The sequence below is a fragment of the Periplaneta americana genome, chromosome 8 (assembly GCF_040183065.1).
Source record: "Periplaneta americana isolate PAMFEO1 chromosome 8, P.americana_PAMFEO1_priV1, whole genome shotgun sequence".
Lineage (NCBI taxonomy): Eukaryota > Metazoa > Arthropoda > Insecta > Blattodea > Blattidae > Periplaneta > Periplaneta americana.
In genome coordinates, this window is record NC_091124.1 from 92,717,230 (window position 1) to 92,735,902 (window position 18,673).

Consider the following 18,673-nt stretch of genomic DNA (forward strand, 5'->3'; position numbering starts at 1 on the left):
GAGATTTACGATGGATGATAGTAAAGTAAGATTTGTGTGAGATGAAGGCAGGGGTAACGGGAGTGACTAGGGTGGAAAAAGTCGGCTTGCCTAGATGTGGTACAATGGGGGGGGGCAGGATAACGAGGGAGAGATGGAATCAACTAGTTGGTTAGTTCTCGCATCACGGATCTAACAAGTCGTAGTTCGCGACTTTCCGACACCTGTAGCGGGATAACGAGGGAGAGATGGAATCAACTAGTTGGTTAGTTCTCGCATCACGGATCTAACAAGTCGTAGTTCGCGACTTTCCGACACCAGTAGCGGGGACGGGGAAACGGCAGACTCTATTGTCGGAGGATCAACAAGCCGTAGCTCGCGACATACCGACGCCAGAGGAGTTTTGAAGAAAGGACTAGGGTTGAGCGAGCAAGCCGGGATGAGTGCGGGAGTCGAAGGTGGGACTGTAGTAGGAGAGAATTGTGAGAGATTGAAGCGATAAGGGGAGATGAGAAGCAGTTAGTTTGAAGATAAGAGGGCTTCTGATGTGGGGCTGCGGAGATGCTCCTTTTATTAGGGGTCACGGCTCCGCCCCGTCACGTGACTAGCGTTCCTGTAGGGATGATTTGAAATTAATTTCAAACCAATCATCTCAGATCAAGCGCAATAGTTGAGGTTTGAACAATTGTCAAACCATCACAAACTCGCTGCAGAAACAAACCTACAATCTAAATCAAATAACTGAAAAAATACGAAGAATCTATAATTCATAAGAATTCAACATGATGCTTGATCAATGCTTGATAAAAAAAATACATCAGGGGAGAACTCAACACTGCGTTCAGGAGGAATACTGAAAGGCATAATGACGTGTGACCGTGTGAGGAAAAAAACTTTGAATTCAACTAGTATGCGTCAACAAAAAGGGAGAGAGTGGATTTTCACTAGAAACATTCAACAAGAACACCATCCTCTTCTACATCATTGCGATGGGTGAGGATTTATTTGATTGTTATAGTCTTATTTTAAGTTCAAATATTACTTTTTCGTGAACATGAACTCGTTCCTAAATAAAAAATGTTGCAATTTTTTAAGGTACTAAATTAATGTGCCGCCACTGATGCACAGTATATTTTTCTGTATAACTATACTGCTCTCAATACGACAATAATTGGAACTGTCTATGCTACTGTAAATAATTTCCATATGACTCAGTACATGACAACCGTCTATTCTCCAACGGACGTCATGACAATCAAATTATGAAAGTTAAGTCAAGGAAAATACTATCTTGTTCGTTGGCCTTGCATTTAATTATGAGAAACAATGAAGGAGAGTGACGTCTTAAAAATTTCATTTCCCAATTGTGTAGGCGTTCCCATTCCCATGTATACTTACATCACATATTAGACTGTGCTTACATCTCCTCTAGTGACATAATCTCACCAAGGCATGACCAAGGCAAAAACGGGAAAGTTTTGTTTCAACGTGTTGGTAACATTGCTAATCTGAAACTGGTTAATACCTGAGTAGACGCACTCAGACATGCATACCACCTGCGTTTGATTTGGGCGTTGGCGAGGTAAGAAAAATGTAATTATAAAATAAACTTAATTGCTTATAAATACATTATTTTTGTTTTTGGCTCAATAATAAAGTGAATGTTTTATCTAAACATAGTAACGTGTTTCTTAATATATAACACACACAACAACTAGGCAGGTACATTATTTGTTGTTCATTGTAGCATATTTCATATTTTTTTTGCAGTAAATACACATATTAGTCTATATTTAATTCATATTAATAATAAATTCATTTTCCCGTAATTTATCGAAGGAATCTATTCAAAATCCTTTGCTCGTGCATTTGTTTACTATTGGCCCTTCCCAGGCACTTCCTACTTTTTATCACCTGTGTAGTAGGTTATCAGTACTGTTACTGATAAAGTGAACTTCGCAGTCAACAGGATGTCGCGTGAAAGCAGTCGCAATGTATATATCTTCAAGACTCCGGAAGAACGCAGAAATCCAGTACAAAGGACTCAGTACGATCTGAATTATTGTATTTGTAGTAGGCCTAGTATTTATTTAAAAATAGGTTAAAATCACTTTTTAACTGTTAAAGTGTTTGTAGGGTAAATGCTACCTTGCTACCTGTTTGTTACATGAATGTTTTCTATCTTTACAGGAAAAATCAGGACCCAAGAGCAATAAAAATGAAGAAACGTAGTTTGGCAGGGAACGTCGCTGTTGGCACGTTTGTAGTGACACTTGTGTGCATATTTGTTGCATTTTGTGCACCTGCATGGCTAGTTAGCGATCCTCGCATAACAGGAGCCAATTTTGATCGTCTGGGTCTGTGGTCACATTGTTTCCGATCTCTGGCAGATCCAAAGGATAGCTATCAAAAGAGATTTTTCGTGGGATGCAGATGGGTTTACGATCCTTTCACGACAGGTTATGATGAAATTCGAGGGTTCCTTTTGCCACGTAAGTTTAACAGAAAAAGTTATGTATAATTAATTATAAACATTTCTCATTTGCAGACGTACAGTAGTAGCTTACAGATAAAAACTGACTTTTTTTCCTCCTCATTCTCTTACATTTGTTGAAATCTGAGACCTTCCACTGTGAGGAACAACAAAGCACGCAATATATTGAATAAGACTGAAACAAATCTTATAATATATTTGTCATTCATAAGGGATTCATGGTCAATCTTCAGGTACGGTTTGTTTATGGCGATCATCGTCGGACGCACATCGCCGGCGATTATAAACGCTGGCGATGATCGCCGAGAAGTGGTTTCTTTATTGTCGCACATCGCTGTAGATTCTCATTTGTTTATTCCTTCATCTACTATATATGGTCAAGTAAATTAATGTAGGCCACGGACATAACCTAAAAATTATAATGAATAAATCCAAGATAATGAAGTTGCTATTTATTCTAGAAGAGGGAGATGACGATATCAAAATCTCGCATGCGTATTATAAAAGGAACAAGCTACGGACTAATGAAATATTCAGGAATAGGTTTACAAAATTCTGTTTTAACACATTGATAATGAGACATCTTTATAAAAACGCTACAAAATTTAAGGAATATTTCAGACTCTCACCTGACCAGTTTGATTATGTTTTGAGTTTAATTGAAAATGACAATGTTAAATTACCTACAAATTTTGTCAAGACCCCCGTAACTCCAGTTGAAAGATTGGCAGTAACTCAGGTTATGAATTGATTATTATTATTATTATTATTATTATTATTATTATTATTATTATTATGATACTGTATTACATTACATGGTGTATTCTAAACAATAATTAAAAAAAATTGGCTAAACTAGCGCTGAGGTAGTTACCTTCGTAATCCGCTTATACACTTTACATGTACGAACATGTGATAGGTTAGGTTTGGTTCGTTTGGGCTTTTATTATGCCTTGTATATACGATCAACTACATCTCTACAAAAAAAAAAAAACCCGCTATATTTCAGAATACCGCGTAAGTACTTAGGTAGGCCTAGTCACAGAAAACTTACAGAAGAGAGAATTTCCCCCTTACTCAACACTGAACGAAATTCTCTGGGGCTCGGGCGTGATAAAAATGTAATATGTAATGTAAGGGTTTATTGTTTAATTTGTTTATTAATTCACAAGCTCATATTAAAAAGAGCATTATGTTGTGACACATATTCAATAATAATTTCGTCTTCAGACCGCGAAAAATTACAAAACGTCTTGATTTGTTTTGCAGCCAAAACGTACAGACGTGGTTAACGTGTACAGATTAGATATTCGATATTACAACATGACCTTGTCTAAATATCGATTATTGAACACGAAAGCGGCAATGTGCGTCCTGAATTTGCTTCAAAAGCAACCTCCAGCGATCTGCGCCGCGTCTAAACGAACTGCGCTGGCGATCTTCGCTGTAAAGAAACCGTGTCCATTCATTTCAACTGCTAGCAACTCCAGCGACAATTGCTGGCGATGTGCGCCCGGCGATGATCGCCGTAAACAAACCGTACCTTTCGATATCTCCCCATACCACACAGAACTGACGTCTGATTGGCATTTCGTTTTTTGGAGATTATGAAGGATGTGTAACACGCGATTTTGAGAGAGAAAAATTGTCAAGAAGTGCTGTTTTTCAGGAATAGAAATTTGAAGAACGAGGATTGCAAAAATAATGAAATTCTATTGATAAATTCACTGGAAAAATGTTAAAATATCTGGTGTTTCAGATAACCTAAAAACACGTGAAATGAAGAGGTAGAACACTTTAAAATAAACGCGAAATGCACATTTTACTGCGCTTAGTATAAGGCATAAAAAAGTCGCAAATGTTTGGGTGACACGTCCTTCATAATAGCCCATTATCTAATGATCAAACGAATCTGAGAGAAGAAATAATGATATTTCTTTACAATTACATTACCACATTAAGATACAAATGCTTTTATGTACTTGGCTTCTAGTCGAGTCATACATACCACAAACAAAAGAAAAATTAAGTGCTGATACCAATTTCGCACTGAAATAAGAGTGGAAATTTGCTGTAAAAGTGGGACCGGTGGAGAGGTGCAGGCAGGTGAGATTGCTTTGTCGAGGTGGAAGGGGTAAGTGGCATGTGGAGTCACAATCTCATTTCCATGCATTTCCATATTGATCACAGAGAAGAGGCGAGTTTTCGTAAGATCGAATCAGTGACAGGTTAGGTTAGTTTAGGATTTTAGTATGATTTGCATATACTCAGAATTGTCTAAGAATGTATCTTTTTTTCCAAGGCATACCAAAAGCCTAAACTAACCAAACCTATAACTGATTCGACCTTATGAAAACTCTCTTTTTCTCTGTGATCTGTAAGGAAATGCACGGAAATGAGATACTGTATATGTGCTGTCCGTCCCTGCCGCCTACCCCTTCCACTTCTGCAGAGCGATCCTGCCTGCCCATACCTCTCTGCTGGCCCTACTTTCACAGCAACTTTCTACTCTTATTTCAGTGTGATATTTGTGCCGACACTAAATTTTTCTTTTGTTTACATGACTAGAAGTCAAGTATAAGTATATATATATATATATATTTCACATACTACACATGGGACTAAGTTAATACTGATTTTTCGTTAATGGCGACTACCATACGCTCAACCACATCATTTTCACTTTTATGCATTATTACAATAATATGAAATAAATTACAATATTATTCTACTTACATGGCAAGCGAAAATATGAACAATCATGTTAATTTGTTCTTAACTAGTGTGGTTTCTTGGCAAAATTTTCTAGAACGAAAGATGCGTTCACCTTGTGGGAAAAAATGAAGACTTCAGTGATCACAAAAATACCTGATGACTAGAGAAAAGTTATATTTGAAAATTATTGGGGTCTTCAATCCCATGGTCTTGTTTTTTTGTTTTATCAAAACACCTTACGAACAAGAAGAGTGCAAGAAAGTAATAGTAAACAAAAAGAAACTGTCTCAGTAATAAAAAGTGTCACGCAAATTGAAGCAAGCATATCAAAGATAAGTGAAAGTATCAGATCATAAGAAATCTGACATTATGAATCTCGTAGACTATAATATCCCTAAAACATTTAAAGACTTTTACATTTCAGTGTTCAGTGATAAAAATGATCAAATTGAGTAACATCAGTGTTCGAAAAGTAAATTTTCTGTTATTTCTCAATTATATATTGTCCTAAGTTCTTATAACTTATGAGTTTTTAGGGTAATTTGATAGAAGACGGGCACTTGGTTGAATATAGTAAGTATTACCAACTTTTTTATTTCAGAGTTAAATGTTAGTGATCTTTTAGTGACTTTTACATGTTAGTTCTATATTTTTATACTAGGTGTCGCCGTGATTTTCTTTTAATTTGATTGGTTATAGTTGTCATTTGTTCTAGAATTTTCATTAATTTTGAATGGATAATGACGTTATCAGTTGTTCTTGGTTGTTTGAAGTGAGTGGTGTTATGTTGTGTCTGATGGCTAAAGCTATTGAAAGTTTGTCATGTTATGATTTTTGTGATTTTCTTTCGATTTGATTGGTTATAGTTGTAATTTATTCTAGAATTTTCATTAATTTTGAATGGATAATGATGTTGTCAGTTCCTGGTTGTTTGACGTGAGTGGTGTTACATTGTAGATTTGTCTGCATTTGTGGAATGCGCATCGTCATGCTTATGAAAAGCCACTTTTCAGTGCCAATGATCTATTTTGTGTGCACAAGGTTGGAATTTTGAAGTAAGAGGGAAAGGAAGGAATCCGTGTTCTGAAATCATTTATTAAATTTTGTGACGATTTTGGTTTAGTTCTTTCGCTGGTGAATAAGGAGTGTGTTGAATGTTGAGGAGAAAACTGTTTTTCTGTGGTTTAAAGGAATTATTTACTGAATTTTCTGTACATGTTAAGGTGTAATAAGTGTTCGAAGAGAATTTCATTCAGTGTAAAGACGTGGTTTATTTATGCACAGTTGACTGTACGACAAAGTGTTGGTTTAGTTCTTTGTTGCCTGCATGGTTTAAATTTAGATTGCCTTAAAGCCTGTGTCATTTATACTGGAAGTGAAGTGGTTGTCGATGAAGACGTCAATGAGAATTGAATTTTATTTGATAAGGTGATAAATTATTTTGTTTTGTTTTGTGTTTTAGTGACTTTTGGGGGTAAAGTGCGGACGAAAACTGCCAGAAAAGTACTACCAACTATGAAGTTCGAACGTCACGAAACTCCAAAAGAATCAAAGGAAAAAAATTAAATATATTTTCATTTTTCTGGAGGGCTTGTTCTTCTTTAAAAATATGAATATGTATTTGATTTTTCATCTTTGATTTTGCGATGTTTGGTGATATTTGGACTTCATAGTTGGCAGAACGTTTTTTTGTAGTTTTCGTCAGCCATGTTGGATTTTGCCCGTCTTCTATCAAATTACCGTTTTTAGGCTTTCACAGTAACTGTGATCAGAATACCCAAAAGCCTAATTCTGATATAGGTTAGACATCACGCATAAGGCAACTAAGCTAGGAGATAGTGGGGTAGGGTGGTCAGTTCCTTTCCTTCTCCATTGCATACATCTCTGACTAGTAACATATTTCACTAATCAGACTTAAGATGTGTATACAAACAATTTTTCTTGGTCTGATATATTGTCAAGATGTACTGCCTGATAATAGCTGTACCTATCTGTCAGAATCTCAATCAAAGGTGTAAGTAACTGTGTGTGTATATATTTTATTTGGTCACGACTGCTGCTAGTGAACACTGTTCAGTATTTTTCTCTCTTTTAAGTGATTCATATTCCACATGATTCAAGCTCATGTCATGTAGTGTTTTCATTCAATTGTAGCTAAGGCTATATGTCCTCATTTCAGCAACATTCTCTCTTTTTACTCATATACATTTCTTTCTTTTGTTTTTGTTGTTCTAGTGGTCTCCACGCTTGTCACTGAACCCAAGTACTAAGGGTTGAAGCTCAACCGGAAAAGATATTTACAGCACTCAGCGTTCTTCTGAGATGAGAGCAAAGCTGAAATCTATATTTCACACAAATAGCCTGGCAGTTCCATTGGGCTGCTCTTGCCAAAGCGACATAGCTGATTAGTGTAATATGTTACTAGTCAGTGATGTATGCAATGTAGGGGGAAAGGAACTGACTACACTACCTCATTATCTCCTGGCTTAATTGCCTTATGGCTCATTAGTAGGGATCGGATTTTTAGGTTTTTAAAAAGATCATTTTAGATTTTTGGAATAGGTTTTATGTCCAACCTGTGGAAGGGGTCGCAAAAACTGCCCAATCATTAAAAATGTATCCTTACAATTATTCTTAAAAAATAAATATATATTAAAGCAACATGGATCACGAAACTGACTTTTTCAAGAACCAAACTATTTATCAAAATTTATAAGATTCGAAATGTTTGCTTCTTCCCCTTTAACATTATTTATAGTACAGTTCTTTTGTCAACACATGACATTATAGGTGCAAATTTCATTGCTACCACTACAGCAGGTACCCACGGCAACTTACAATTGAAGCTTCCCCCCCTGGAGAATGGAGCACACATTTTTCATTTTTTCAAACCTTGGATTCCTCTGCAATACTTTTTTCAGTTTTAATGTGACGGCTTCACCCACTGGTCCTGGTACTTGTTTCTGTAGAAGCGAGTCAGTGACACCAATTGCATCTTTCAATTGTAGCGATGAAGATTCCAAGTACTCACATTTTGTAAGGTCCTAAAATGTGCCTTGAGGAAAGCAAGGTAGCCATAGATGTTGTCACTGCTAAGTACAGATTTTGCCTTAGGGATTGAGGCAGTCTCCTCCACGTCGAGAGTGAGTGTCTCTCTCCCCCTCCCCTCCCCTCCCCTCCCCCTCTTCTCTGTCTCTCTCTCTCTCTCTCTCTCACTCAGTAAATCTAGGATAATGCTTATCAGCAATGATTTATGTTCTTTTAGGTACTAAGGTCCAATTTAGGTTTTTTTAGGTTTAACAGAATTCACATATATGACTCCTATGATCATGATTCAGAAAAGTCTTGAAGAAATTAGGACTTCAGAAGCAAGGAAAAAAATAGATAAAAACCTACAAATCCGGTCCCTCCTCATGAGTGACACCTTGTTGGTGTCACGAGGTTCAAACCTGTTGACTAAACAACAAACAATAGTTCTGGCACTGAATGTTTGGAAACCAAATGTCAGAAAGTGAAATAGCCTGCCCAATGTGTATGTACAAGTTTAAACAATAATTATTATATTTACAATATATGCGTAAGTGAATTTATTTTTATCTTCTCGAGCTTGTTCCATTCATGTTTAATTGAGCTAAGACATTCAAGAAATGAAACAAATAATAAACGATATTGACAATGATATTACAGTTTTGGCATTTTGTAGACTGCATTTTAATGCATAGTACTTATGTGGCCCATTAGTTTTAAGATTTGGAAATCACATTTCTGCATCAAATATGTTTAAATATATATCTTTGTCACTATTGAAAAAATGATCTGCTTTTTTTTCCACAGCCTTTATGATGGTGACGCAGGTTTTCTTCACATTGTGCTTCATCTTCATTCTTATTGCATTGATACTCGTCTTAATCTTCTTCCTGTGTTTTGGGCCAGAGCAGAAATACTTTGTGTTACTTTCCTTGGTCATAAGTGGACTTCTAATGGCTGCTGGTAAGTATTTTTGATGTCAGATGTCCTTTCATTTTATTGATCTAATGAATTAGTGAAATTCTTACTGTACACGTATTTATGAGTTCTGTTTTCCAATGCACACAGTGTAATATTGCTAAATTTGGTAATACAGTTACATTTCAAAACCACTTTTAGGTTTTCCCACTACTTGTACCATATTTTCGGTCTCTTCAGTTTTCCAGGATCCATAATGTTCCCTTATTTTATACAGTAAAACCTCCCTAAAATGAAACGCAATTGTTTCAGAATTTTTTTTCCATTTTCACAGGTTTTTGTTTTACAAAGAGTTGAGTTCTGGCAAAACTAAGAATAGACTGTAGGAAGAACACAATGAAATAATTTGAAACAAAAGTTACTACAGTACATGCAAAGTGAATTTTTTTTTCATAATTATTAACTTACGTAATTGCAGCCTCTCTCTCTCCCTCTCTCTGTGCCCTAGTTTTTTGGGCCCCACATTTCTTTTAAAGTGTATTCCCGCGACTTCTTTTTTTTTTTTTTTGAAGGGAACGTTGTGGGATTTCCTTTGCGTCCTGCATCAATTCAGATTGTAAATTGCGCCCTGACCCATCAGTTGCGTAGCTGAAGTTGTGTTTGATGGAAAATAGATTAACTTCATGTTAGACAAATCAATCCTTGGATGGCAGGTAGCATTGTCTAAAAACATTATGACCTTACGACTTTGGCGTTTCATTGCTCCATTAAAAGAATGAAGCTACTCTTCCATGATAAAACTGGTCATCTAGGCTTTTTTATTAAATCGCACTTTATTCACACTGTTATTTAACACTGTATTGGCATATTAACACAAAACTCAGAATAAGTAAACGAAAACATGAAACTAAATTGACACTACACTACAATTATTCACAATTTTATTCTACTCCCACTGTCCTTTATCACTGTATTGGCTTGTTAGCACAAAACTGAAATTAAATGAACAAAAATGCAAGAGGGTTGGAAGAAGTAACTGTACAGGAGGTCAGTAACCTGCCGGGGGTCCTTGACAATAAGCACAGAATAGTGGCATGGTTAGAGAAGCTTCACCCCCAACACCTGACAAAGAAAAGCGTAAGTCTTCCAGATTATCGCATGTACAGTAATACAAAAAAATGATGCCGTGCTTCGTATAGTTATCGCATTTTTTGGCCCACACTGTAGGTCGTTATGGAACTCTTCATTGTTTTTAGATTATATATATATATATATATATATATATATTTATTTATTTATTTTAGAGTGAACCGTAGTAATGTCATTAATTTCAGGGGATTATTCTTTGAGATATTTCGAACAAAGAAGTTTAATACAATTTTACTCATTTTTCCTTCCTTTTCGAGAAAAAATTATTTTATGTGCAACATTTCATAGCGTGTTTTGGGAAAGCCATTTAATTCTTAATATGCTCAGTCAATTTAAGAGAGCAGTTTATTATGACTATTACACTTTTACTACGTCACACTACTTTTGACCAATAAAGCAGTACGAAATGACGTCTTTCAACCAATCATGGCTGCTTATCGCACAATTTTATCGCGTCCCTAGCATTTGTTTAATTTTATCGCGTCCCTAGCATTTGTTTATTTTTATCACTACCCTAGCATTTGTTTCTTTATTTGCCAACATTTCAAACTGCACTGGTCTGGACGTCAAAAAACAGAAAATTACAAACCACTCCAGTCGATGCATAGTACTTTCAAATATGACTCGCATTGGCATTCAAGAACAAGAATTAATAAAGATCACTGGTCATATATGAAGAGCACCATTCGGAAATCCTGAATAAGTTGAGTGATACACCATGTACATCGAGTTCACTTCTTTTACGCACACGTCCAATATAACATCAACTGAATCACCAACCACTAAAACATTCAAATTTGAAAATTGTACTTTCAATAATTGTTTCAGTTAAAATTATTCATGTTTATTTTTTATTTCATCATCGTTAATTAAAACGCTTCTTGTTTATTTCATTATCCCTAATTAAAACTTTTCTAACACTTGTTTATATTATTTAGGTTATGTTTGTTATAGCTTCTGCTATATGATATTATGGATAGTCACGTATCAGAGATTGTTTAATACAAAGATTTATTGAAAATCATCTGTCAATTGATGTTGATTACTGGGATCCAGATGATTGAAGTGGAATGCAAATGTTTTAATAAAAATGAAACTGAATCAACAAAGCCTTCTTGACTAGTAACCATCCACAGAGTTCAATGAAGATTCCATAGTTGGCACAACTGATAACATAATCATAAAACACTACTGCCATCTAGCGTAATGTTGAGATGGTACAATAATACATTTGAAGACAGTTGTATTTTCGTAAGTCAATTAATATTTTATTGTATTGGAGTACTTTGTTACTTCTAATCTTTATATATTTTCTTCTAATTGTGTAATAGTCAATTAAATCCCACTCGAGTTTTGATTTTCTCTAGATAAATCAAAACCTTTAGTGAGATTACTGTTGATAATAAATGATTGAAAGAAAACAGAACGGAAACAGAAGCAGCATTTTAAAATTTCTTTTCAGAACAAAAAGTTACATTTTTCAGATCAAAATTCTGCACATTTAAAGGACAAAACTAAAATTCTTTTGCATTGCTGTCTTAAATTGACTGATCATATTGGGAATTAAATCAATGGCTTTCCCAAAACACTTTATGAAATGTTTCATATAAAACAATTTTTACCTCTAAAAGGAAGCAAAAACCAGCAAAATTGTAATAAACTTTTTCATTTGAAATATCTCAAAGAATAACTCCTGAAATGACATTACTTATGGTTCACTCTATATATGATCACTTTTGGAAGCAGGATAAGAGCTAATTACTATCCCTTACACTTTCTCCTCCTGTTTTTTTTTTAAACAAACTCTTGAAGGGCAGTTATTCTTTTGGACAACTTTGAGAAAAATGCAGAAAGGCCAAGAGTTTGAAAAAAATATTCTACATTCTTTGTTGTATGTCATATTTTGTTGCAAGACAAGATTCAAGGTATGGACACAACATTGGGTAAAAAGGGCTTCATGGTAAAACTCTCTTCTGTAACCACTTAAATGGCCTGCCATCACAGCTGCAATGTCATATTTACTTTACTAATTTGTCTGGAAGCTCATATTCTTCTACTAAGTTAGTAACGTGAGTGAACAAACCTTATGACATTCTGTCTGCACCACAATCAATAAATCCCACAAATCTTAATAAACTGCACCATTTAAGACATACCTAAGTACAACTGACAACTTAGATTATCACATCATAGCTTTCATCAAGAAGTACAGTGATGAAGCCTGTCTCTCTGATCTCTTTCTTTATTTAATTTATTATATCAAAAACAGCTTTAATGACATCATTTTGTACAGCTGGAAAGGTTCCATGGAAAACTGTTGAATGTTGTGATTGTCCAAAAGTGGGTCGTATTTTCTAAGAATATCCAAAAATTTAAAGAAGTTACCTCTATTTAGGGACTTACTACTGTCGTTTCCTCGGAAAGGAAGATTTTGTTTAGCGAGGAAGATCACAGCATCGATTAATTATTTCACTATTTCTCTATTTCTCTTCACAAATTCATTGTGTTATTGATGCTCCCACCCAATTTGTCATCAAGCCTGACGTCTACTCTCTGATGCCCGAACATTTTTAATTTTAAGAAGCACTGAAAATTGGACTTGGTTTTCTTATACCTCTGCATTGCTGTGGTTAAGGTCGTCAAATCCTGTTTTACTGCAGACACCACCTTCAGAAGAAAATAAGCATGGCCAACATAATAATTTGTTTTTCTTTTCATATCCAGTTAACCATTCAACTGCAGAAAAATGTCGTGGATATTCTTCTGACTTAGATTTGTGGACTACTGTTAAGTGTTTGGAGCATGGTTTACCCGTTTTAATAATTTTCAATTTTTCGCCAAATGTTACGGTGAAATCTCAAAGTAACATACTTCACTTTTGGCATGTAAAAGAACTCTTGCAGGACGAAATTCCGGCACATTGGCGATGCTGATATAATCTTGGCAATTGTGAGTGTTACATTAAATGAAACATAATTCAAATTTCCATGGGAAGTTCCCCCTTGGCCTGTCCCTTGCATTAATCGTTGCATTCTAGTAAATAGAAAATAGTAGTGACTTTGTATGTATGTATGTATGTATGTATGTAATATGCTTAACACTAACTGATTGATATCTTTTTAGGTGTAAGTGGTGGTATAGCTGTAATTGTGTTTGCAAGTCTTGGGAACACAGATGGTTGGATGCCAGGCCATGCCAACAATTTCTTTGGCTGGGCGTTTGGTTTGGGTGTTGCAGGAGTTGTAATGGCATTTATCTCTGGGACTATGTTCCTTGTGGAGTCAAGAATTCAACGAAAGAAGAGAGAATATCTTAAAGAATCTCAAACAAGATTTGACATGGAGCAAGAGTCGAAAGCATAATGATGTATTGAATGGTCGTTATATGACCAGAAGACTTAATATTTATGTGTTCATGCTTGTCATATCCGTCCAGAAAAATATGATATTTTATGTACAAAGAATGAGAGTGCTGCAGAGGTCAAATGAAAGTACCATGATTATGCTCGGATAGTTTTATGAACACACTTGGTACATTAAATCAAGATAACATTATAATGAAATACCTGTAAATTACATATGTGTAGAATTCCCTTGTTTGGGAGTTCATATGTAGTATGATACATTTTGAGTACAAGTGTTTCAGTTATTCCGAAATTCATAAAAAGTAGATCTGATTTTATTTTGTTGTGTGTTTGTAACACAGAGGGATTGTATAGAATGATGGCATCTCAATACTGTGAAGTGTATTTTGTAGGGACCAAGTATAGGCCTACATTTTTGTAAGAAATGCTCAGACCAGTCAACATAATTGCCTTATTCTCTTTCGTTATTCTTCAGAAATATGCCTTTCTTATCTTACATATAGTTCCAACATGTGATTTATGGTGGTACATATATCAAAATACTTCATTGAACTATAATACCAGGAAATTTTCTGTATAAGTTACCATGCTACAAGGTGTGATTATTAAATTCCGAGATCTGTCCCATAAATGGAAATAAAATTACCCGATTTAAATTTGGCTGCCTCCCCTTCAAAGTAGTTCCCTTGGGCACCTATACACTGATCCCAGCACATCTGCCATTTTTGGAAGCCTCCTGGAAGTCGCGTTCTTGAAACCTGTCAAGCACCTTCTGCTATTCACATTGGATCTCCTCCACAGAGCCAAAACAACGACCCTTTACCTTGAATTTCATGTTTGGAAACAAAACATAGTCGCAGAGGGCCAAATCTGGTGAATATGGTGGGGGAGTGAGGAACGACGACCATCTTGTTACGGGTGCAAAACTGACGTGTTGTGAGAGCTTTGTGAGCTGGCGGATTGTCGTCATGGAGCATCCATTTGGATGTGGACGTGAGGATCATTTGAACCTCTCCAAATGACATGTTGACGATGTCAGCAATTTCTCTGATGGTGATGTATCAATCATCATGCACAATTTGTCTAATTTTTTTCGACATTTTCGGCAGTGTTGCACGTGTGTGGTTAACTTGGCCTCTCGTCGTCCTCCAGCGATGTTCTGCTATTTCTGAAATGCAAATGCCACTCAAAACACCTCGCCCGACTTGCTGCTTCATTCCCATAGGCTTGCTTCAACATTCCATGGGTTTTGGTTGCCGATTTCCTGAAGAATTTGATGTTGCCTCTCTGCTCCAGTTTCGAGTCTATCGTGATTTCGCAAATGCTGGATGCACGTGCTAAGAAAACCTGTGTAACACAGATCTCAATGAAGATAGCATTTTGAAACTTTGTGTCACGTTTCTTCAAGGTTGTCTAGTTTCACTGCTATGCGCATGTATCAATCACGTGATCTCTTCGCCCACAACAGAGACAGTATCGAAATTTAATGATCACACCTCGTATATTAAGATTATAATAGTATTGAACAAGGAATAGAATTGCAATAGAATGGATTGTTCTATACAATCAAGTTCAAAGCTACTTTATTAAATTTGGATGTTAAGAAGCATATAACTGTAGCAGTAATCAAAGGACCAAATGTCATATTCATCTGTTGTATAATAAGTTACTGTTTCTTTTTTTTAGTCTCGAATCTTATTCTTTCTTTATTAAGCAACAATATCAGTTGGTCTTTTTTTTAACTGTAGCATTAATCAAGTGTCATATAGTAATTTACTTGTTTTTTTTTTTAAATTTAATTTTTCTTTATTAATCAACAATATAACTGCACTAATTGTTTTGCAGTAACACTTTTTTTTACTTTCTCACAAAGACTACACGCACACACATTATCATTAATTTAAGATTCATTTTGTCATTTGAACTGTGATTTAAATTTTTTAACTACACTACAATTTGAGTATGTGGTGATCAGTTGATAAATGTTTGTAATGGTAGTACATGAAGCTGGTTCGTAACCTGTGAAATTTTTTAATAAAATAGAGTTATTTTTATGATAATAATTCTGTTATATAAGAGTTCAACATCGAGGAATATTGTTAGTTCATAAATGCCAAGTCATGACCTTGTAGAAACTGTTACTGTCACAATCGGATCAAAGTATAGATTTTTGTGTACTATGATCAATAGAGCCTGGATTTTATGTTAGCCTATATATATATTTATTAGCAAGATTGAAGAATGCTGGTTTTGCAGTGAAAGACCTTCTCTTGAGCAGAACACTATGAATGAATGAATATATAGTAGCATATTGTTCAAATACTGTTTGTATATAGAACATGTTCAAAACCAAGCTCTCAGGCTCATTACTGGTGGAATCAAAACAACTCCAATAGATTCTATGAGATTCCTCACAGCATCAAAATTATAATAGAAGAAAAAGCACTGATTCAATATGAAAATCTTATCAGATTACCAGGAAACATTTGGCATTCATATAGTCCTCTCTGTAGATTAAAACTCAAAGTTTCATATCCGTGGTTCAAGAATTAAAACAGAAAATCAACATCCTGAATTTAAAAGAAAACTTACAAATTAAACCAAATCTTTTAACTCTATTAAATATAAGGTATAATCTACATTTAACAGAAGAAATACTGAAAATGCAGTTATATTGTCAGACTCCAAAGCAGCTATTCTATCAATAGTCTCTAAACACACACCTTCATCTCAAACAGCAGAAATAACTAAAATGCTCTCTCAATTAACAACACTCAATAAAAGAATTGTAATTGATTAACTAGCGGACTTACTCGTGTTAATTATGTAAGTATTTAGTATTAGTATTAGTATTTATTTATTTAACCTGGTAGAGATAAGGCCGTCAGGCCTTCTCTGCCCCTCTACAAGGGGATTACAACTATAATATGAACAATAAAATTACAATTAACATTAAATTTACAATTACAATAAAAATTAAAGTACGACAATATTACCTGATTAATGAAAGCTAGACATTTTATCATAGAAGTTAAGAACAAAGAATATTTTTGTAAGTCTGTGCAGCTTACAGCTGTTTCGGTGCTTCATCACACCATTGGACAGACAGGCACCGAAACAGCTGTAAGCTGCACAGACTTGCATAATTAACACGAGTAAGTCCGCAAGTTAATCAGTTACTTATATTCAAGTGTTAAAAGTAGTGTACGCAAGATTCAAAATGGAAAAGAATTGTATTCCAATGGATACCATCTCATTGTGGAATCCTGGGAAATGAGAATGCGGATGCTTTAGCAACAAAGGGCAGCTCTGCTTCTTACAGACCTGTTACTAAATCTACATATTACTCTGTGAAAAGATTTATTAAATCTACGTACTTAGACTTAAACAAATAAAATTTGATAACACAATCTCAAGGGAAAAAAATGGAACTCTCTGCATCATAATCCACAGTTAATTCCCAATTTACCACACAAATCGTCTGTAGCTGCATTTAGATTGGCAACAGGCCATGACTGTTTGGTCAAACACCTGCATAGAATTGGAGTATATCAGTCCCCTAACTGCCCATTGTGCAACTCAAACCAAGAAATGGATTCGGAACACCTTAAAAATCTGTACTTCAGTGGCTGACCATGACAATATCTTGAACAATATTGGAGTGCAAGAGGTCAAATGACTTTATTGTCAAAGCCTGGCATTAGGAAACAACAACATAAATACGCAGGAAGAATCCTTGAAATATGTACTGAATAGAGTACACTTTATCTTCATGGCTGCTTGCACAAAATGGTGTACAAAATGCGCAAATGGCCATTAAGATACACTCATACTAATTTTATTTGTCCATTTCTAATGATCATAATGAGGATTATATCTCTACAACATTTATTTTAGCAAAATTATTGTAGAAGAGGCAATTCTATAATTTTTATTTTTATTTGAGTCTTATTAGCAAATATAGAAATGAGATTTTGTTACCGTAATAAATATAACTTTTAAAAGTGATTGTTAAAAATAATTTGCAAACCATTTTACTACAGACAGCTCAGAGTTTTTCAACCACCAATAGATAAGATGTTCTCTTCCATAATATTTATATATATATATATATTTTGTCGTTCCTACGTTTGTAAATGAGAAAAAATGGAATATGGAATTACATGAAAATCCCGAGTTCTAATGATCATATGTGATAAAACTTATTTCGGCATGTTTTTACGAAATCTCTTTATATCTGCATATCATATGAGATTTTTAAAGGTAGCTTGGAATTGGTTTGAGACATATCATAATTTATATGAATGCAAAGTTCAACCAGGTATTCACTATATGGCAGCCCTGACTAATGTATAGACCAATAAGTCTCGGTTTATGAGGCACAATTGTGTTGAAAATATGTAGAGATATTTAAATCAGCAGCAGTTATTTAATAGGCATAAGTTTTGTATTGTTACATAATACAATATAAGTCAAAACAAAGGCCATTGAACAATTTATTACTTATCTGTTGAATATAATACTTTGCAGTCCCGAAAGTAGGTATTCAGGTTTTACGGCATTTTTTTCTTTACCTTTTCAAATATTACATATAAGAAATTTTAACTAGTCTCAGGAATTACTGTATATTCTCTTTTGAAGTATAACTTCATATTGTAACATTTGATGCATGGCTTTTATTATGTATAGATTTGCTTAAATATTTTTTTCCTTTCTGTATTATTTTCAATCATTCCGTTTGTGAAAGATTGCATTGCTGCAAAGTGTAAGATAATAAAAACACTGGCTCAAGGCAATTGCCATGGGTTGAGATCTTGGTATACATATTTAACGTTTTTTGATATTGTGTTATGTAAAGAAAAATATTTTGTTAATACTTCATATTAACAGCTCTGTTTTCTATATTAATTTTGTCATTAGATCCTACAGTTTATAAAGTTGATATATATATTTTTTTTTTTGGAAAATAAAACTCAGATTATAAAAACTCGAAAAAATAATGTATAGTGGAGGACCTTTGATTATCT

The 18,673-nt window shown here is 34.7% G+C and overlaps 2 protein-coding genes across 5 annotated transcripts in view; one reads left to right on the forward strand and one right to left on the reverse strand.

Annotated features, from left to right (window-relative positions):
• LOC138704888 (uncharacterized) overlaps positions 1-18,673 on the reverse strand; it is a 149,110-nt gene that overhangs the window by 53,715 nt on the left and 76,722 nt on the right. The gene's annotated exons all lie outside the window — the stretch shown is intronic.
• Positions 1,414-18,643, forward strand: sinu (sinuous). Of its 3 annotated transcripts, none has more exons than XM_069833277.1 (4): positions 1,414-1,561; positions 2,170-2,471; positions 9,023-9,178; positions 13,406-18,643. In XM_069833277.1, exons 2-4 carry the CDS (start codon positions 2,198-2,200, stop codon positions 13,642-13,644), a joined length of 669 nt encoding a protein of 222 aa, XP_069689378.1. In that variant the 5' UTR covers positions 1,414-1,561; positions 2,170-2,197; the 3' UTR covers positions 13,645-18,643. The 3 variants fall into 3 exon arrangements, with proteins under 3 accessions (XP_069689378.1, XP_069689377.1, XP_069689376.1); XM_069833276.1 differs by having other exon boundaries at positions 1,552-1,572; XM_069833275.1 differs by lacking the exon at positions 1,414-1,561 and adding an exon at positions 1,894-2,026.

Excerpts from the sequence above, each read along its gene's own strand:
- sinu (XM_069833275.1), top strand. The coding sequence starts at position 1,950 with ATGTCGCGTGAAAGCAGTCGCAATGTATATATCTTCAAGACTCCGGAA. Across the intron at positions 2,027-2,169 it reads AATCCAGTACAAAGGACTCA|GAAAAATCAGGACCCAAGAG; the intron begins GTACGATCTGAA and ends CTATCTTTACAG. Across the intron at positions 9,179-13,405 it reads TGGACTTCTAATGGCTGCTG|GTGTAAGTGGTGGTATAGCT; the intron begins GTAAGTATTTTT and ends ATATCTTTTTAG.